This window comes from Eufriesea mexicana, unplaced genomic scaffold, assembly GCF_001483705.2.
Source record: "Eufriesea mexicana isolate 0111107269 unplaced genomic scaffold, ASM148370v2 scaffold47447481097, whole genome shotgun sequence".
NCBI classification, from domain to species: domain Eukaryota; kingdom Metazoa; phylum Arthropoda; class Insecta; order Hymenoptera; family Apidae; genus Eufriesea; species Eufriesea mexicana.
In genome coordinates, this window is record NW_016907857.1 from 1,829 (window position 1) to 24,494 (window position 22,666).

Below are 22,666 nucleotides of genomic sequence, written 5' to 3' on the forward strand. Positions count from 1 at the left end.
CTAAGGATAATTAAAGTAGAAGTGTACTACAAAATTAGAAAATTTCTTCAATATACAAATTCAAAATGAGCAAAATATTTTTGTCTGTTTAATTCAGTATTAAATATTATTGTTTATATATTAAATTTAATTATGTGTAAGCATAAAACTAATTATATGTGATTAATTTTTACTGCATAAATAATATTTTTGCAGTAAAAATATCAATGTTGCGCTTCGTAAGAAAATTGTCGATCATCTTGGTCTGTCGGTACTCGGGGGTGAATAGATGAAGGTAACGTTGATGGCGAGGGATTAACAAACGGTGCATGGTAATCATAACGATAATAAGCGAATGATTCCCACCGGGGTGTGTGTTGAACCTCTAAAGAAGTAGTTGTAGTGACAGGTGCGCTGTTAGCATAAAAACTCCTTTCAGGAACAGTCGAAACGTAATTGTATTGCGGTTCCAAAAGACTTTGCAGATGTCGTATGTATGTAATTGCGTGTCTAAGCGACTCAATCTTCGAAAGTTTTTTACCAGGTGGTTTACAAATCGGAAGTTTTGAACGCAAAAGTTCAAAAGCACGATTCATGTCACGCATTCGTGTACGCTCACGATCGCAAGCTGACTTTTTATAGTCTAAAAATAATAAAATAAATATAATACACAAAAGCTATAAGAAGATATCATATAGACGTATGTATATAATAGTTTTAATTTTAATACTAAAAAGTTATGATATTTTGTGTTAAAAATTACTTAAATTACTCTTTTTTCAATCAGAATTGTTAAATTAACTGGACATATTTATATTTCTGTCAATAATTATAAAAATTAATTTATCAGTCTGAAAAATAAAATTATAATTAAAATAATTAAGAAAATTATAATTAACATAATTTCACTTTTAATGATTTTTTACTTAGTTTATTAATTTTTATTTATTACCTATTAAATTCACCTTTAAAATATAAATGTTTTTTGCGTTGAATTGTTTTATGATTTATTGATATCCATAAGATTATGTTCCTTTTTTTTTTACCTTTTTCCGTTTGCGATGGTTCTCTTTGGACTGATTTAATGTTGGTTTCGTGAAGAATTTCTAAATGTGGATGAGTATTAATTACTTCGGGTTCAGGAACTCTAATCACAAATACTCGATCGTTATTTTGTTGGCGATTTTCAAAATTTTCATCCTGCCATGACCTTCTTCCACATTGTTGTCGAGGTATGCTTGAATTTTCTGAAAAATAAATAATCTGTTATTATTTTGTAATTATCTTTTGATAATTAGTATTTTTGAAAATTTTGAAATATTACTTCTCAAAAGTTTATATTATTTTATAAACAGTAACTTATAATAAAGTGTTTATATTTTATTAAACTTTTATAATCTTATATTGTTATAAAATTAATAAATATATCTAAATAAAATTATAATATTAAAAAGTTGTTTAATGAATTAATACATATGATTTTTAAGATTACGTTTTTTAAAGTTATTCAAGTAATCATTAAATTTATATACAATGATACAATAATTAATTTCATACAACTTCCGACATAATTAATTTTAAATAATTAATTAATTGTTTGAGTAATTTTTAAAAATAGAATATACTAAAATAAAGAAAATTTCTCAAGATTAAACAAAGTATGATAAAAATAATTGTTAAAATAAACGACATGTTTCGAACAGTAATATTAAATAAATGATATTTCTTTTAATAAGTTATGTCTACAATTTCCTTTAAAATTTGCAAAAATACGAGTTTTATAAACATTTCATAAATATGTATACAAATTAATCATTCCATGTGTACATAGATATTAGTTTTTATAATTCTGTTCAACATTATTCATCAAAATTCATTGATATAAATTATGAATATACCTGGTCCGTTTCTTACTAACTGATCTTGCAAATATTGATTGATACTGGATAATTTAGACGATGAGTTTTCTTCCTGATTTAAGATTTCTTGTTGCTGCTGTTTAGAATTTTTATCTAAATCCAACAATATGGGCGAATGACTACATTCTTCGTTAGTACTATCATTTTCTGACTGAAAATAAAAAGTAATTTTTTTAGGAAACTTCGATCCTTAGATAATAGTATTTCTTTTTATGTAATTTTAATATATTGATTACAGTCTTAAATTTTTATTGAAATATTTTTCTTTGCATTCATAAAATGTATGCAAGTTTATACTTAAAATTTACTTTCAATTGGCAAAACTCGCTATCATTTGTTATCACTTATTAATTTATTCTTTATGACGTAATTCGTGAATCATCTTTACCCAAAGAATGAAAATTCAAGATGTTTCATGAGAAATTCAAGATATGTATTATGACCACATTATTCACATTTTCGATATTGAGCACTTATATTTATAGTTTTACATAATTAAAAACGAAACATTTATGTCGATATTTAGTTTAAAATTATGTGATTCATGCTTTGGTTTCGGCTTGGATTATCACAAATTTATACGAGTCGTTTATTGTCATGATTGAATGTGAAAATCAAATACGTTCTTAGTATGTTAACAAATGTAATAAAATCAACAATTTTATAAATTATTTTACAATATATCATTTAAATGAAATTTTTTCCTTAGCAATGTTACTTTATTAAAATAAATAGTTTTATAAGAATTTATACTAAATTTAATTTAAAAGTAAATTAAAGATAATTAACAAAATATAAGCAAGAGAAAATGGAAGTAATTAAATGTTTTAAATAAAAATACGAAGCTAAACATTTGCCGTGATTTCATCTGTGTTTATTCGTAGATATAATACTTTCTTTCGTTTAAACAGACAATTAGGAAAAATTTTATCAAATAGCTTTATTTGTTTTAATTTTTCAAAATTTTTACCAATTTTCATCTGCACAGATCCTGTGCAGATTATTTCCTTTTTTTTTTTCACATTGTTCACCAGTGAGACAATTAAAACAGCACTACGACATCGATTATGATTAAATTTTTTATCCTTTTGCTAGAATAACATCTTAGTAGCAATTTCTATAAAATTTAGATTTAAAGTTATTCCGATTTTTTCATAAGTTCAAATTTTATTCATTATGGTTCTACTTTTGCACGTTAGTTAACTAACAAAAAAGTGAGTTAAAAAATTAATTATTTATTAGACGAAATGAACCATATATTATAATCCTGAAAGAAAAGTACCGAAATATCTGATTAATTATTTCTTAATATTTTATATATATTATATAAATATAATTAAACATAAATATTGACATAAAAGCTACTCTAAATATTTTTTGTGAAATAATTAAGTTTATACCAAGTACAAAAAATAATTTTTTAAAATCTTTAATGAAGTACCCCCAATTAAAAAATAGAAAAAAATTGTCGTCCTGTTTTACAATACAACAACATTTATTCATTCAATTCTTGCTTTTCAATTTAAATACATTTTATTCATAATGATATTTTCACATTTAGAATCATATAGATATATCAAATATCTCGATTCATTTATAAGATACAATGTCCCTAAATTTGCAGAAAGGTTGATCTTTATTCTGTAAGATCATTTCGTCATTTTCTTTGAAATTAATTTCTGACCTTAATTTTGTTTCAGATTAGTATCATATAAGTTTCATAATCACAATCATATGAATGGTACAATATTAAACTTTTAAATATACAGCAAGAACTTTTGAATGTGTTAATCGTTGTTTAATGTTACTTGTTTTTCCAATAGCATTTGCCGAAAGCATAATTCAAAACATAGTTCAAATATAAACCATAACAAATGGAAAATTTTTAAATGGTAGATGTTACAGCTTTCTCAAAAAAAGTTCTAAGGAATCCGCTCAAAAGTGTACCCGATAATGAAAGTACCCCTGAATTCTTGAATTCCATTTCAGCAAGGGGTTGAAGGGAAACTTTACCTCGTTCCTTGACAATTCGTTGCTGTATTCTTCCGAATCCATACCAAAGAATCGAGCACTTATCAATAGAAATGCCAATTGTTGATCGTTCCTGGGATAGTTTGATCAAGAAGGTGCAAAAGGTACTGCTGATCAACCTTCTTCGAGAAACTTTCCTAAGACATATATCACACGCGACTGTCGAACTCGTTTGTCGTTGGATAAGATGTGGATCGGTCACAGACAGTCGTTATTAATGTTAATTTTATCCATTTATTAAGTATTCAGGTGTTCCGACAGAGGCTCTCAATTCACAAGAAATTGCCATTAGTAGGAATGATCTTCAGTTGATGGGCATATACAGTCTGTTCAAATAAAATTGTGCTAAACTTCAATTATGGTATATGATACTCATTACAATAAACTAAATATATTTAATAAATATTTATGTAAAAGATCTTTATTTTCAAGTTATGAGAGATCGTATGTTACCTCTTCTAGTTATGTAGGTAAACAAGAATATTTTATAATATAGAAACAAAGGATTTTCAAGGTGATTATTAAACATTTAATGCTTATTTTTGTGAATGAGTTTAGAGTTTTAGAGTTTAGCAGAATTTTTTGTAGAAATACTATATAACATTTTATGAGACTCGTATATATGATATGGATACGTTCATAAAAATTTATTAATCAACTTAGCAAAGAAATTTGACAATTAAAATATTAATCACTACAAAAGATATTAAAACGGCACATTTAATAAAAATTTCTATTTTTATAATTGTTTTTTACATACAAATATGATTCTTTCCTTTTTTTTATTAAAGATTTGAGCTTTCCGAATATTTCATTTTAATTTTTGTTTGATTAATTTTACTTCTTAGAGATGTAAAATTGTAGCTAGATCAGTATATCAAATAATTTCAATTATCATAAAAAAAAATTGATATCTTATGAAAGTACATCAAAGATTTGTTTAAATTTATAAAACTTATAATAGCAAGTAGAATAAATCTATCATCAGGAAACAAACAATAATTTTTAATGAGTATGGATTTAAAAATAAATTTTGTAAACTTTTAATTTAGAGATTAATTAATCGATAGAATTATATCTCTGAATGTCCAAAATATATATCTAATACGTTAGTAAATGTATTACAAAAATTAAAATACAAAAGTTAATAAACAAGAAAACAAAATAAGAAAATGTTCATTAGTTTTAGACTAAGAAATTATTTTTAGATTTATAAACTAACTTTTAAAGTCATGTTGAGCCTTTTATTTACTTATAACAAATAATACGCGTTCGTAAATTTTTATTTCTCCTTTTTTATCATCTTGTATTTGATTTATATTATTGAACGACATTGTACAAAAATCAATTGTAATTTATAGATGCGATGTTTCAGCAGCCTCTCTACTTCTTATCGACTCGAATGAGAACCACTGGGATAATCGGAATAAAAGTGGGAATACAAACATTGAAACATAATAGACGCCCGCTCGATGGAAATATTAATGAGACAGCCGATGCAAGTATAACGGATTGCAAAGAATAGCGATCGTTTTCGAGAATGCATTGGAAATTGTATCTTTATGGAAAAATTAAGCATTTACATATGTGACGGGAAAGAAAGTTCGACTAGAAGTGGAAAGCGCTAAAACGATGGCAATTACGTGAGCTCTTAGTCGGTTAAATAATATTATAAATAACTCATATTAACGACTTTGATTTACTTATAAGAAATATAAAGTGATATACCTTCGTATAAAATATAGAATACTTAATAAATCAAATTATTAAAGTTGTGAAATATTTTATAAAATAAAAGTTGCATCCAAAAGAAGTAAGATTTTACAATGATGCCTTAGAAATTTTCTGGTAAACATTTTTAACTGAAAAAACGCACTTATTATAAAACTATCTGAAAACAATTAATGGATCAATTATAATGTCAATAATATAAACAAGTCAGTAATTATTACTGTAATTTACCATGTCTTTTTTTAATACAATTGTGTTTACATATTGAGTCACATACTATATATAGATAAGAGATTATAAATCTTTATTTGTACCCAAAATTTTACTTTCCAATTTCAGTTCACTGTTTAATGTAAATTTCTGTATATATCATTAATTGTACGATATTTTTTTAAATATAATAAATTAATATTTACCATAAGCCAAAATATAAATGCCTCGTCTAGAGAAAAAAATGATTAAGAACCGTAGCTCACGATTGTATAATAAATAAATGCAAGGGTTAATGCAACTCGTGAAATTATTCAATAGTTTGATTATTAAGATCACTCCTGCAAACAAATTTGTATTTTTTATTTAGCATTAGTACCTTTTTCATTTTTACATATCATATGTAACATCTTGAGCTTTTTAGTCTCAAATAATTTTTTTATTTTCATTATACTAATTACCATTGACGAATGAAGAAGACATTTTTTCACTCCATGTTATCAAAATGTAAATAACATTTAAATTTTACAAAAGGTATTTTTTAAAAGTTAAGTAGTACAATTTAGTTATGTTTATAAACTATAATAAAATTATAATTATAATACATATAATATCATTTGTGTAATTTTATCATTAAGTTATTTCTGTCAAATTATTATAAATCATTTAAGATTAAAAAATTAATCGTATGTTTCACTTACGTAGTAATTTTTGAAAGTTTAGTAAAATTATTTTAATTAATAAACACTTGAGAACATTTGTATTGAAAGAAGAATTTTTTATTTTACTATCTAACTACAGAAAAATAACTTTTAAAAATTATTTCAATTTGTATACATACCTTTAAACGCCACCTAAGCATTGCGAAAGAAATAATAAAACTTCTGTTAATATTATTAAGTTGATTAATTATCGAAAAGTAATATTCCATGCAAATTGTGGCAAAATGTTAAAGAATCCAGTTATCAGATCAGCTATGATGAAACTTACATTAAACATATACATTTTCATTTGTTAATAAACAGATTTCACACTTAGCCAGATATTCGCCTCTTTTGTCATTTATCGCAACTAATAACGATTCGTTTCTATTCCAATTAATCTTACTAAACCACTTTAAAGAAGTGTTTTGCTAATTTCTTCTACAATTTGAACGCTTTCATAAATAATTATCCTCGTACCGAAGTGCTATAAATTAAAATAAAACTTAAATATTGAATTATATCAAAATCACAAGTAAAGTTTCATACAATAATAATGTATGAGAAAAATTGTATTTTTTATTGCAGTTTTATATTAATTTCCAATCCACATATAAAACTATGTTTTATAACTATGAATTATTTACCTATTATCATTGTTAATAATAAAAAAATAAGCATGTATGGACAATTATTCCAATATATCAAAATATTAATTTCATGCCTTATAACGAAGTTCAAATATTCAAATCGCCATATTGTGACGTTTCCAGAACAGTATATAGCCAGCTAAATGAGCATACTCAAGTGATGTTTCAAGAAGAGGTTATGTACATTAATATCGTACAATAGTTGGTAATCATTGTAACATCAAAGAGAATTTGTTACAATAATATTTGAATCAAAGAAATAACTAAATCCAATTCCCTATAATCATATTTAACACCATAAAAAAACAAACTAGTATGGAATCCAATTGTTTACAAAGTACAATTGCAAATGTACAAGCAAAATTTGAAGATGTTCGACAACTATTGGATGATCATGAAAAACTCAGGACAGAATGCGAACCGTATAAAATAAAATATCAGGCAATTGAAATTTTACAATCATTGAAAACAGATCTGATCAACGTCTTAACAAACATGCCAGAGGAAGAGAAAGAGGAAGTGATCATAATGCTTGGTGTAGTGCACTTGAAACTTGGTTTATTACATACTGATACGGAAGAATTGAAAGCAGGTGAAGAACAATTCATGAAATGTATAAAATTATTGAAAAATAAGGAACTAGAACCAAAAGTTATTTTGTCAATATTAAGTGCTTTAAATCAATTGGGTATTATATGGTCTAGATGGAATCAACCAATGAAAGCAAAAAGTTTTTTAGATCAAGCTGAGAAATTGTACAATGACTTTATGAATACTAATAATCCATGTAGATACCCTATTAATATAGTCCAAAATTTTGGAATCGAACAGGTTAACGATGAATTAAATCCTAAAGAAATAATGGAAAAAATTCATACCTTGACATTATATTATTTAGCTCAGGTATATAGTTCCTTGAAAGATCATTATCAGTCTGCAATATATTGCCATATGACTTTGCGCAGACAGTTAGGTCATAATGATATTATGCAAGACTTAGATTATATTGATTGGGCACTAAATGCAGCAACATTATCACAATATTTTATAGAAAATGATGGTTTCCCTCAAGCAAAACATCATTTAGCAGCTGCATCTTACATACTACAAATATATGAAAATATGTTGAAACAAAAAACAGAAGATAATGGTGAAGATGAAGCACTTGCAGCTGAATGGGAAAATTTTAAACATAGAAGTGCAGATGTTGCCAGGTGTTGGGCTAAATATGGAATTTTACTTATGAGTTTATCAAAACAAAGGCTTCTACAAAAAAATGAGTCAAAACAGGATAATAATCAGATAGATAATAAGGATTTCTCAAAATTAAAAATAATTGACGATTTAAGATTCAATATCTTAGAAAAAGAGATAGAAGCAATTGCCAATCAAATAACTGATAAATACTTGTTAGACTTTGCTGATGCAAGATTAGTCTTCTTAAATGCTCAAAAATGGCTAGAGCAAGCAAAAACATATTATACTTTAGAAAATCATGCATCTGATCACATACTGATTGTACAAAGTATTTCTCAAGCTTATAAATATTTGTCATTTTTTGAGGAGAACGAAGCTAGACAAGCAAAAATGCACAAAAAGAGAATAGATATTTTAGAAAATGTTATCAAAGAATTAAATCCTCGTTATTATGAATCTGCTTGCAGGCAAATTTGGGTTGAATTAGGAGAAACATATTCTGACATTCTTGATATAAAACTTGATCGCTTACGAAGCTCTGATGAAAAACCTACACCACAGGCATTAACAAAAATTAATCACTTAGTAAAAAGTTCTATAAAAAATTTTCAAGCATTTCTCGATTCCTTACAAATTCATAATTCTAATTCTGGACCAGAACAGTTTTCTAATGAATTAGTGCAACCAGCTTTGTTTTCTTATTTCCACCTTGGTAGATTGTACAATAAAATAATAACTCCTGACAAAACAATTCAATTGGAAAACATGCAAAATAGTTATAATGCATATAAATTCGTAATTGATTATTGGAAAAAATACCCCAATGCGGCTGATGTGATGGGAGTTGAACTAAATCTATGCAAAGAATTGGTAAATTTGTTACCAATGAAAATAAACATGTTACGAGAAGGAATAATAAATAAATAAAGCTATATTCCATTAATGCAGAGATCTTAATCTTAATATTTATGTAAATTTTAAATCACTTTTTATAAGTAACATTTTGGTGCAGTATTATCTATTTTGTTTTCACTTTTTTCTCTTTCTCTAATTGTATCATAATTTATTTATAATGATTAAAATATAATTATAATGTAGAGTAAGAGTATTTTATGTCAATAATGTATTATTAAAATAAGAATGTAATAAAAATATATTATACATTATACATATTTTACTTTCTTAAAAATTAAAATTTATATTGCATTTTGCAATCTCTAGCAATAAAAAAATCACTTCTTTTCTACTTTTTCACTGGTACCTGCAGCCTTTGCTTTCTTAGCCTTCTTTTTCAATCTGTAAAACACATCTGTCCTCAATCTATTTCTGATCTGCCTTGCTTTTCTTAACTTGAAACGATCAAAATCACTAAGCTCCAAACGCTGAAATTAAATAAAAATATATTTTATTTATTGTTTAAAATATAACTATTTTTAACCGTTTGAGACCCATGCAGCGCGATCACGCTCTTCAGATTTTGTGTCGAAAAATCCCAGTACACTTCGAGCGCTATGGACAACTGACGGTGCTATCACCAACTGTCGAAGTGGCGCGCTCAACTTTACTGATGCATGTAAGTCACATAGCATCAATACGCGCTATCAGGCCGATTGGGATTTTTCGACATAAAATTAAACAAGCGCTATCACGCCATTTGGGCTTCTCCGCACTCGATTAAGACAAGCGCTATCGCGTTGTTCGGGTTTTTCAACCGTATTCTTTTAAAAGTCTCTGGGACTCAAACAGTTAATTATCACATATTACAACAAACACAAAGTATTAATTTTTTATATATTATTACACTCACTTTTTTCTTGGCTTCAACTTTCCCTGCCCACATTGTCTGTTTCCAAAGGTTATTAATATTTGCAGCTTCCCACGCTTTACGTACAACACAAGTGGACCCAGTATATGGAAAACGTATACGAAATTTGGTAAGATGAAGCTCATTTAACCTCATCTCACAACGTGGAACATTTGAAGCAGGACCATCAACTAAAACCTACAAGCATGAATAAAACTTAATACAACAGTTATTATATACCTTAAATATATAATAATTAAACATTTTTGTATCAGTTATAATACATTGGCATCAATTAAATCAGCCGGCAATTCCTATCAAAATACTGGATCATCATTATTATATTACTAAGACAGCTATTATACATTGTTTTGATTAATTCAAAAATTATCAATCTATAATGTATACCTAAATATATTATATACTAATGACAATAAATGTAGTTGTACCATAAAGATAAATAGATTACATATAATCATGTTTCTATCTGATTAAACTAACTATTAAAATCAATCAACAATTGACAATCAATTATCAACAATTAAAATCAATTTTGTTAAAAATAGCCGCATGTTTTTAAGAATTGAAAACATAAGATATCTAAAAATAAATTATTTTAACGCGTTTAATAACTTAAGTAATAATAATATAGAACACTAAATATTTTCATTCAACACTAAATGAAAGTTGTAACGTTTTTACGAAAATAGCTTACCCGATTTTGATCAATGATATCCACAATAGCAACAAGTTTACCCTTATATACTCCATCGCTCACATAAGCGATACGACCAGATTCCACGAACCTTTGAAATGGCTATTTAACAAAGAGAATCCCATTATTTTCATAATAATAAATAATTACTTCAATCGGGTTAATTTATATATTAGTTATTGCTTAAACATATATGTACAATTGTTTATAACGTAGAACTTCACCATACCATGTGGCTGAAAATTGTGCTGAATGTAAGGTTATATCAAATAATCTTTTATATTTCTTATGCATTATTAAATATAAATGAATATAAATTAAACTATGTAATAAAATAAAAATGTTTTTTATTTAAAATAATATCCTTTAGGTCAATATCATAAATTACAATTGTAATAGCGTTAAATTTAAAACTGCATTTCACTTACCATGGTTTACCGGAAGCAAAAGACCAACACAACTTACAACCGGATAAAGCATTGATAACACCAACTGTTCAAAATAAATTGTTTCTATTCTGAGTCATAATTAAGTTATTTTTTTATAATAAAATTCTCTAGATATACCTCTATATTTAATCCAAAATATATATTATATTAAATTAATGAATAATAATATATATTACTAATTATTTACCTTTGTTACGTAAAAATGGAACAATTAATAATTACTTTATTATTTTGGAACAGAAAGCATATTTGTATTTTTAAAATGTGTTGCAGATTATAAAAATATTTGCATCAATTATTTTTATTAAAATATGAAATGTATACATGTTATAATATTTAATTAAATTTGTAATTATTAATATTTAAATAACATTTTTATAATAATATTTAAAAAAAATTTCTTGAATTTTACAAAACTGATAGTTCTTTAAATTTAATAAAACCTAGAGTTTTTTATATCGTGTAGAATTTATTTGTATTTTATTAATTGAGTAAAAATTATTTACAATACTTGTAGCGGTAAAATACATAACTTTTTGTACAGTTAATGTTAAAAAAAATCTTATAAAGTGATAAATCTATCTTATACTTTATTCATGGTATAATTCTTGCAAACCAACATTTGGTATAAAATAAATACATCTCACAAAAATGTCACATAGTCTTTTTTAGAAGAATATAAATAAAATATAAAAAATGGCTTTAACATACATTAATTACACAAATTATACGACAAAATTTGATATTGTAGTAGAAAAATTACTTGTATTGACAAAAAAGAAAAATGATGAGACAAAGTTGATCAACACTTATCTTTGTGACCTTAATAATTTTGATTATCGATATTTAACAATTTTAAATAACGATGTAAGTTTAATCAAATAATCTTGTTATTGTAACTATTATTTTTTTGAGATATAATGTTTATTAAAGTAGTTATTAAGTAGTTTAGTTTAATTTAGCTGATTATTAATTTGAAACATAAATGTATAAAATTATTGTTTTATTTTTTCAACAACATTTTAGGCAATGCAATTGTTGATTAAACAATTGTGTACTATTATCACACCTATGGAAACAGTTTTGATTCAAAATTTTTGCAGATTTTTAGCTAATATAACTCAAAACAATATTAAACTTCAAGAACAAACATTTACACTTTCTAAACAATGGATTATAAAAGTTTTTAAATCTGCTTTACCAATTACACATAATAATATACTGTTAGCTCTAAAAAGTATATTAATAAATAATCAATTTGACAATATTAAACACGTAAGCATAAATTTTTTAAAAATATTTTGTTATATTATAATGGTTAAAAAATTGTAAATACATAATACTTAAAATAATATATATTTACAGTTTTTAAAGTTATTAATCGAAGATAATCAGTTGTTAAAAAAATATTTAAATCCATCTAGTACACAATGGTCTGAAATTCATTATCATGCAATTAGTTGTATAGAAGGAATCCTAATGAGTTGCAATGACACCCCCATAACAAAAGAATTGATATGTATTATCAAGGATATTACGCTAAATATTGTTTCTTCTTCCGTGTATGTAAATGATAATAAATTTTATCATACCAAAGTAAGTAATAGATGTGAAATAAAAATGAAATCATACAAAGTTTGTTATTGTCAATTAAATTTTTAGATATTATGTTCATGCTTACATATTTTACAAATGATAATAGTTTATGAACTGTTACCACATACCATTGATTTCATGGGTGAAATTTTGGGAATTGTACAAGCATTTTTATTTTATGGTTTCAAAGATTATCCTCCTATGAAACCACAATTGCTTTGTCCAGCAGTAATGAATCTCCCAGAACGAACTCATGTAATTCCTAAATGTAAGAATCTGAAGAATCACAAAGCAAAATTAAGAAAACAACCAACTAAGAAGGTTGCTACTGAAGCAAAAAATAACATTGTACCAGAATGCAAAGGAGTTAACATATATTCAAGTGATTCAGATAACTCAGATACTGAAAGTAATAATTTCATCTTTATGGATTCTAAAGTAAGATTGGAAACTGCACGGTTATTGCAAGCACTTGTTGAAAATTCACAAAGTCGTGAAATGTTTGGATTTTGGCCACAAATTGTTGCTACTGGTTCACGAAATGATGCTAGAGTATTGACTAGAAGTATTTTAAAAGAATCTGTATCTAAAGTAAAACAGCACATGTTAAGTACATTAACAGAATTACTGATAGATGCTAAGCCTTTTTTAATGCATGCAGAAGATGTTCAACAGATATCTTTTATTACCTTTTTTGGTACAGTTTGTTTAATGATTAAAGAATTGCATTTTACATTATCTTTGATTCTATATGAAGAAACAAATGTAGCTGTTTTAACTCATGGATTAAAATGTGCTGCTGCTCTAATTCAAGGTACACCATATGTACGTTTGAAAGCAGGACTTGCTACGAAGTTAATGAGAAATTGTAGACCATATATATTTCACAAAGGTATTTTTATTAATATATTTTCTTACAAAAATGAAATGTTATATTTATTATGTCGTATGTAGATCCAACAGTTCGTGTTGCTGCATTATCAGTTTTTGAGGCTATTGCTTCCTGTGATCCAATAACTCAAGAAATATTTGAAATACTTGCAAGACATTTAACTATAAATGTTGGATCAGATCAACTATATCTAAATGTTAGTGATAATATAGAAAAAAGTGAAGAAAAAGAAATAGATATTGAAGATTTCAAAAATAATTTAATAGATGATTATAATAACAAATTATTCAAAAAAACAAATATCTGTGTTTTAATACATGTTTGTTTGGAAAGTATATCGAATAAGGTATATTCATACTTAAGATTAAAACTTCATTTGAATATTAAAACTTATAATTTTAGAAAATAAATAATGAAGTATCTAATTATAGACAATGAGCACACCTGTTCGTCTCCAATCGCTAAAACTGATTGGTAGAATGGCATTTAGTACAGGAAGTCTTGTGTTTTCACATGTGGAATTAATTACTACAACTTTAGTAGGAGTCATACAAGATTCTGAAACACAAGTAATATTACATGCATGTCGTGCTTTAGAAATCATGGCTGGCTGTCTTATGAACATTGACTCAGAGGATAATAATGCTTCAATATTTTGGGATATTATATTTGATCCTATAACACAATTACTTCAACATCCGCAAACAATAATAAGAGAAGCTGCATGTGATTGTTTAGGCAGTATTAGTTCTACCGTATTTGCACAACTTCAAGTGAGTATTTATAATGGTTATTTTAAATTAATTAAGTAAACTGATTAAAATCAGTAACTTTAGAAACTTATTAAATGCAATTGTATCTCAACTTATTTTTATTAGGGATATCTTGATTAAGATAAAATAAGCATTATAAAACTCATTTACTCATATAATAGAACAAAAATTTTTACTTACTCAATTTCAAGTTTGATAGTTAAATATTTAAATTTATTCCAAGCAACATTGAAGATAATATATCTCAAATTTGTAAATTCGTTTAATATTAAATTAATATAGTTAATTGGAATTTTAATGCTCAATATTCACACATTTTTTATAAATGTTTTTTAGAGACAGAAAGCAATTTTAATTATTACAATATTGTTTGGTGCAGTACATGATAAAGAAAGTGCTGTAAGAGCTGCTGGACTAAGATCATTAGGAATGTTAGTCACACTACCAGCATTGAAAGAAGAAAGTGGATTTTTGATGGACTTAGCTAACATAGTTTGTTTAACTGCTAATGATAAAAATCTTGGTGTTCGTATTAAAGGAGCATGGGCATTAGCTAATTTGTGTGATTGTCTTTGTAAAGAAATGTTAGTTACAGGCATATTAAATTTGATTTATGTAGTTAAAGAATTTAACTATTTATGAAAGTAAAAAATCTTTTCTTTTAGAAATCATGAAGATGTAGAACCTATTCCCTTGGAAATATTATTACCAAAAATTTATCAAGTCAGTATTAAAGCATCTAAGGATAACGTTAAAGTCAAATGCAATGCTGTTCGAGCTCTTGGAAGTATTCTATATTTATGTCCTAATAAATATATATTGAAAGATACATCATTAGGCCTGGAAGCTCTTTTAAATTGTGCTACTGTAGGAAATGATATGAAGGTATATACTTCTTGATATGAAATGATATGATAGCATATAAAAACACTATTACATATATGATAACAATTGTTTAACAATTTGAACTATTTAATATATTTCATAACTTGAAAAGATATTATAAAATTAATCATTTTTATATTATTTTTTATTTTCTACAAACGTTTTAATTCATTGTGATATATTACACATTATAGGTGCGTTGGAATGCATGTCGAGCTCTAGGATTAGTTTTAAGCAATGATCCGGATAATATATTGGTATCTTCTTGGAGAGTACGTAATACACAAAATACACATTTCATTAATTTTTTCTTATTATGATTGATATAATTGTATTGTTTTAGTAGGATCAGGTGTTTCCTGCATTATGTACTTTAATTTGCGATAGTCCAAACTTCAAAGTGCGTACTAATGCTGCATGGGCATTATATTCTTGTAATTCTTATGGTAAATATATTGTTATTTTATGGAAAAGTCTTATCTTAGCATTTGAAAATTCTCAGCATGTACCAAGTTACATTGAGTATCCTCATCGTGATGCTCTTATTCAACAGGTAATTGAAATTATTACTAAATGTAAAATCTATTATAATTATGTATTTATTAATGTTATTGTTATCTGTTTTTAGTTGTGCCTTACTCTTAGCCATGTGGCTGCTTGTACAGAGGTATCAGACTTGCAAAATCTTTGGATAGAGATAAGCGAACATGTGGATGATGTTTCTAACTATGTGAAACAGTTCCAGGTATAATTCTATTATGTATTTTTACTTTTTAAGATATTGGACTATAGAACCAATCTATAAATATTATTACATTATATCTTTCTTACATTTTTGTTTTTGAAAATAATTTTTAATATTGGATTAGAAAATTACATATTGTATACATATTTTAGGAAATTATTGTTCCTGAAAAAATGGGAAATTTAATAAAAGCAAAGTCTCAGTTAGAAAAATATGTAAAAATTGCTCCATTATTAGAAGAACGAAAAATTGCACAAAGTTTAGCAAATATTTTTGAAAGAACTAAACGATATGACAATTTAAATAGTACTATTTTAACTTAATATTGTATAGTTCACTAAAATATAATAAGTTAATTGTAAATTAATTATACATATTCATGTGTATCCAATAATTGAAGTTGTAATACCAATTGTGTATACAGTATATAAAGCATATATTTACATAGAAAAGTCTGTAAAAACAAAGATATAAAATATAAATTATAAACTAAATATATTAATTATTTAAAACATATTCTTCCATCAGTGTTGTATAATTTTATTCTTATAATCTTATAAAAAAATTTTGTAAATTAATTAAGATGCCAAGTTTAAACAGATTTATGATATTTTAATTTGTTTTTTGTCAGAATAAGAAATATACCTTGCAATTATATATTTTTCCTTAAAAATATCATTATTTTTGTATATTTATTATTATTTGGAAATAAAAAAAATATAACATTCATATCTAAATATTTATTTTATTTAGGATACGTCTACACACATATATTTTTTTATTTAATATATATAATAGAACATGTATATTTTTCTTCATATTTATTTTCACTGTGTAATGTATTTTTTTCTTATTATCTTATATAAATTATCTTCTTTATCTAAAACCTTACTAAAGCAATCATGATTTACAGACAACCATTTTTTATGACACATTGCTCTTTTCTTTTAGTCTAATCTAATTGAACTATTTTTTCATTAATTGCTCCTAAATAAACTTTCAACCTATTCACTGTTATACTGGTTATTGAAGACAAAGTTCTTCAATCCATTTAAAGAATGTTACCTTTTATTAAATAGTTTTATAGAACAATTCCTAATTAATTTTATTATATTTGTAACAAATATCTTTTTTTGTACGATTTTAAAAATAAGTTTGAATACAGATATAAAGATTACAATCATAATTATTATGTATTGTTTTAATTTAATTATTTTTGTTAAGAAACTGAATTATTTATATTTACAGATATATTTTCAGTATTATTAGCTTCATTGTTATTTATATTTACAAGAGAATTCGTTTGATCGGATTGATTTTCATGTAAGTCTTTTAACCTTAATGTATCCTCAAGTTCAGTATTAGATATACTTCCAAATTTATTATCATTTTTATTATTTGTCTCTTGTTCATCTGAATTTTCTTCATCTGAATTACTGTTTTCATTCTTGCAATGATGTTCTACATTTGTAATTTTTATATGTTTCTTTTGTTTCCATTTTTGTTTCTTCTTTAATCTTTTTGCTCTTTTTTTTGCAGTTATTTCTTCAGCTATCCTTTTATTTTCTTCAATTTTTCTATGATATTCTGCATCTAAAAGTTCCTAATAAAAGCATTATAAAAATTGAAGACATTTTATGCACTTCATTTCTTCCTTTGCTAATAAAATGAAAAGAATTATTCTATATAATAAAAAATACAAAATAATCACAACTGAAACCATTGTGATAAAATTGTAAAATAAATTGTATAAGGCATTATAAATTAATATTTGAATAATTAACTAAAATAAGTTTCTGTATTACTAACAGTAAATATTGAAAGTTAAAAATAAAAAGAAATTATTTTATATTTTTTTATATAAATATTTGTATAGAACAATATTATATAAAATAAATAGATTTTGTCAGTTTTATAAATGTATTTTAAACTTCACAATTGTTTAAATGTTACCTTGTGACCCTTTTCTTGAATAAATTTTTGTCGTGCATATTCTTTACGTCTTAAATGTCTGTATACATGAAATTCTCCACTACCAGCACCAGCACTACTACCCATTACATTACGAACAAACTCTGGTACAGTAGGTGTGCTCTTAGCTTTAGACCGTTCTGGTAATATAATAGGCTTTTCCTATCACAGTGAATAATTAAACATTTGATAATATTAATACAATGTATCTCATCACATTTGGATTAAATTAATGCACATGTTATATTAGGAAACAAATACATCAAAGATACAATAATCATATAAAAAATTCATATGAACTTATATCTAAATGTTTCTTAAAGAATAATGCAAAATAAAAAATTTATTTAACAGAACCATAAAGTAGTTATTAGCTTTGCAATATTGTAATTTTTAATTTGACTTTATACTTTTTTACAATTGTGCATTATGAATATTATTCAATTTTGTTTGTTAATATGTATTAACGATAAAAAACAAGAAAAAATATAACTAAAAATAATATTTTTATATTTTTAAATGTGTATTTACTGGATTTTTCATTAATTTTTGAAGTTTTAGTCGTTGCAAATCAATTGCTGTCTTCGCAACAACAGGTTTTTCTTCTTCTTTATTTTCTGGCATAATGGTATGTTGTTATATAAAAAATAACTTAAATCTATTGATTTTATTATAATTTACGTACGTTGACAAATTGTAACAATGAGAGGTTATGTATATGATAACAAAAGTGAACACGCATAATACAAAATCGATATATTTCGTTATATCGATTATACATATAAAAAATTTTTTAAATATAATTGAATGTACATGAATATAAATAATTGAATATAATATTTAAAAATAGTTACATATTACAATCTTAACACAATTAATCATGTTAAATATTTTAGTAATTTTATTCATATAATATTAAAATTTTACTAATATATTCAATTTTCTTTATCATTTCATTTTAATTATCATTTTATTATAAATTCTGATTTTCCAACTTTATTTCGGTATATTTAAACATATATCTGTGATAATTTAAGTTTTACATATATTCAATGATTTATTTAAATTACTAATTTTATGTTAAATACGATTTATCTTAGAATATATTAATTACAATTAGCAACATGTAAAGATTAAGAAAATTTGTTTTAATCTTATTAAAATTACTAAATATAATCAAAATTTGTTATGATATATTTAAATATGTTATATAAGTAAAATATATGTTGTTATGTTAAAAATATCTATTACAAAAAAAAAATAAAAGTATTTAACAACTTTTTTGCTGTTGAAGAAAACAAAATTAAATCATTTTCCTTAGTGAAATTTTCTTTAGTAACAGCGGTAATATGTTACCAATAATTCTAAAGTAATCCGGTTGGTAGCAGTAATAGTAGCAGAAGGCTTTCAATATTGACGCACATTGACGCTTATCGAGAATCCTGTAATCGTCAAAGACTGAAAAAATTCTGCTGTCAAATTCGAAGTGATTTTCACAAGATAAACTATATTACTACATATTCTATAAACAATGTCAGAAACATTAATAGATGAAAGGTAATTTTTATAGGATGTTATATTAGTAGTTTTTCGATAAATATTCATTTTTTTATAATATATTAAAATATTTTATAGAGTAACTGATGAAATTGAAGCATTAAAAGCGATTTTACTTGACGACGAGTTAAATATAAAGGAAAATGACAGGTAAGTACTTTCTTTAAAAAGTCCAATGCTTGTAACCTAATAATTGAAATAAATCATTATTTTAAGATCTCCAATCATTTTAAATTAAAGATAATTTACTGTTAAAAATGTAATTTGTAACAAAAATATTTATTTTCCTCAATATAATGTATTTGATATGAGATAAATATGTAATATTTAAGGAAGACCAAATTTTAACAGTATAGAGTAAGAATTGATCATTTGAAAGTTCAATAAATATTTTTAATGTTTATTTAAAATTAAAATATATTTGAATTTTAAATAAAGAGAGTTATTTTAACTTAATTATATTAAATTTCAGCATAGTGATATATTGTAATAAATATTTTTTATACTTTGAATTATGTTTCTTATATTTGTTAATTGTATACAAATAATATTATATTTATGATATTCCCTTTAGAAACAATCTAATATATTGTTTATCCAATATCTAGTTTGAATTTAATAATTATAATAATATTGCCACACCCATAAGCCTTACAAAAATTTTATTATTATAAGATATAATAATCTTCATTTAAAATTTAAATATATATATACAATAATACATAAATTTATCTTATATCATTAATTATATGTGTAACATACGTATTATTACATGATAAATGTATAAATAAAACAATACTAATAATATAATGAAAAAGATATTGTTAGTAGTTATTAAGATGCTAAAATATTATTTAAATTTTGGAAAAAACTATTAAATATGTAACATTGAGAAATTAAAATTGAGAAATAATTTTATATATATTACATATTATTAGAATAGTATTACGTTATACTATATTATATAATAATCATATTAATTATTTTAATATCTATATATATATATTGTACAATATGAGATAATATTGAACAAACTTATTTTGATCTACTTTCGTTACTTTATTATTTACTTATATTTTTGTAAATTCTTATAATGCAGGCATCTTTAATTATGGTTATAAATTATATATGCTTTTATATTGTGTTTCCCATGTAATTAATCTTAGAATACTGATTTCTTAATTGTGATCTACAATTATATATATAAAATTATTAATAATTTCTTTTCATGAATGTGCTGTAAAAAATCAGTACTTTTTTCAGAGGTGAACCAGAATGTATTAAAACTGTGTTATTTCCTTCAACTGGTGAAGATTCACAGTCTCAGTATGTTTGTGTAACATTGATTGTTCAGTTACCTGTGGGATATCCTGATATATCACCTACTATTAGTCTCAGAAATCCCAGAGGTTTAGATGAAAATACAGTGAGGCTTATGCAGTCAGATGCAGAAGCAAAATGTAAGGATTTCATAGGTCAACCAGTTATGTTTGAACTTATTGAGGTATGTATTACAAATTGGAGACAATTTGTATGTAAAATATAATTAATACATTTAAAAATAATAAAATATGTTGAAGTATACATTGACCTATACATTAAATAAAATGTATGTATAAGTAACATATTTAAAGTTTATTAAATGGTTATTAAATTTAACACCAGAATTACTTCAAACTTTGTATTGTTATATTTATTGCTTGCTATAGATGTTATTATATTATATATTATGTGTTTTACTTATAGTAGTTACTTATTTAACAACCACTGTTTTATTGGCTATATGTTATGTCATATGTTAATGTGATATTATTATAACAGTTAATAAGAGAACATCTTACAAGAAGTAATCTTCCAACTGATCAGTGTGCCATATGTTTGTATGGTTTTCGGGAAGGAGATGAATTTACAAAAACTGAATGTTATCATTATTTTCATTCACACTGTTTAGCAGCACATGTTGCTGCTGCAGAACGATATTATAGAGAAGAGCAAGAAAAATTGCCACAGTGGCAACAAGATGCTCCCAATAAATTTCAGGTACATCATTATTTATCTTTCATAATTTAATATAATTGTGTGTATATTTTATATTTAATATTTTTATTATAATTTATATTATGAATAGAAAATAAAATAAATATAACACATTTTTTAGGCTATATGTCCTGTTTGTCGAGAATCCATTAATTGTGATGTAGAAAGTTTGTGGTCTGCTCCACCGCCAATTGATGTTGAAGCTGCTATAGACTTTTCAGTGACTGCAGAGCTAAGAGAGTTACAAAAACAAATGGCAGCTTTATTTTTAAGACAACAAGAAAGGGGTGGTATAATTGATTTAGAAGCTGAAGGTGTAAAAACATTGGTTAGAACAGAAGATGAATCTGGTGCTACTACTGAAGGACTCAATCCTCCAGGAACCAGTTTAAATGCATATTCAAATCAAACTCTGCAACCTGTTAATCATATGGTATGTTTACATTCTAATTATATTTAAAAAAATGTTATTAAATCATTAGATATTCATTATAAGAAACTTTTATATAAATAATTTAACTATAATGGAAGGATATTTATATATTTCTATCATTTTTATTTAAAAAATTGAATTTTTTATTTTATTAATATACAATGGATATTGTATATAAAATGGTTTAATGATGAAACATTTCCTTTAGCAAATGCCACAATCAAAACAATCCTCACATCCGACACAGAATCATGCCCACTATCAATCAAGACAACTACATCATAATTACGATAGGCATAATAATCATGGTCATCGAAATAGAGGTCGTGGACGAGCTCATTATCGTCGTCAGTTTGACAGAGTTAGGCAGACGGAATCTACTCCCAGATGA

General features: G+C 24.8%; 6 protein-coding genes across 6 annotated transcripts; 3 read left to right on the top strand and 3 right to left on the bottom strand.

Annotated features, from left to right (window-relative positions):
• Positions 1–203: 203 nt before the first annotated feature.
• Positions 204–4,060, bottom strand: sage (salivary gland-expressed bHLH). The gene is made up of 4 exons (XM_017910355.1): positions 3,912–4,060; positions 1,878–2,049; positions 1,026–1,226; positions 204–622 (listed from the first exon to the last, which is right to left on the bottom strand). Exons 1-4 carry the CDS (start codon positions 3,951–3,953, stop codon positions 204–206), a joined length of 834 nt encoding a protein of 277 aa, XP_017765844.1. The 5' UTR covers positions 3,954–4,060.
• A 3,347-nt stretch (positions 4,061–7,407) lies between these two features.
• On the top strand, positions 7,408–9,447 carry LOC108549500 (KIF1-binding protein homolog). Its single transcript, XM_017903287.1, has one exon. It carries the CDS (start codon positions 7,537–7,539, stop codon positions 9,343–9,345), a length of 1,809 nt encoding a protein of 602 aa, XP_017758776.1. The 5' UTR covers positions 7,408–7,536; the 3' UTR covers positions 9,346–9,447.
• Positions 9,448–9,650: 203 nt separating this feature from the next.
• RpL14 (ribosomal protein L14) lies at positions 9,651–11,424 on the bottom strand. The gene is made up of 4 exons (XM_017904401.1): positions 11,366–11,424; positions 10,938–11,039; positions 10,226–10,420; positions 9,651–9,800 (listed from the first exon to the last, which is right to left on the bottom strand). Exons 1-4 carry the CDS (start codon positions 11,366–11,368, stop codon positions 9,651–9,653), a joined length of 450 nt encoding a protein of 149 aa, XP_017759890.1. The 5' UTR covers positions 11,369–11,424.
• A 658-nt stretch (positions 11,425–12,082) lies between these two features.
• Positions 12,083–16,600, top strand: LOC108548676 (HEAT repeat-containing protein 6). Its single transcript, XM_017902123.1, has 12 exons — positions 12,083–12,253; positions 12,413–12,661; positions 12,752–12,982; positions 13,049–13,874; positions 13,937–14,220; positions 14,306–14,647; positions 14,984–15,231; positions 15,313–15,532; positions 15,727–15,804; positions 15,879–16,085; positions 16,161–16,277; positions 16,430–16,600. The coding sequence occupies exons 1-12, from the start codon at positions 12,083–12,085 to the stop codon at positions 16,598–16,600; spliced, it is 3,144 nt and encodes a 1,047-aa protein (XP_017757612.1).
• Positions 16,601–16,644: 44 nt separating this feature from the next.
• On the bottom strand, positions 16,645–18,899 carry LOC108545158 (PRKR-interacting protein 1 homolog). Its single transcript, XM_017900569.1, has 4 exons — positions 18,780–18,899; positions 18,231–18,410; positions 17,569–17,880; positions 16,645–16,731 (listed from the first exon to the last, which is right to left on the bottom strand). Exons 1-4 carry the CDS (start codon positions 18,870–18,872, stop codon positions 16,645–16,647), a joined length of 672 nt encoding a protein of 223 aa, XP_017756058.1. The 5' UTR covers positions 18,873–18,899.
• Positions 18,900–19,754: 855 nt separating this feature from the next.
• Positions 19,755–22,666, top strand: LOC108551979 (E3 ubiquitin-protein ligase RNF25). The gene is made up of 6 exons (XM_017906719.1): positions 19,755–19,805; positions 19,884–19,955; positions 21,069–21,309; positions 21,627–21,845; positions 21,964–22,275; positions 22,484–22,666. Exons 1-6 carry the CDS (start codon positions 19,780–19,782, stop codon positions 22,664–22,666), a joined length of 1,053 nt encoding a protein of 350 aa, XP_017762208.1. The 5' UTR covers positions 19,755–19,779.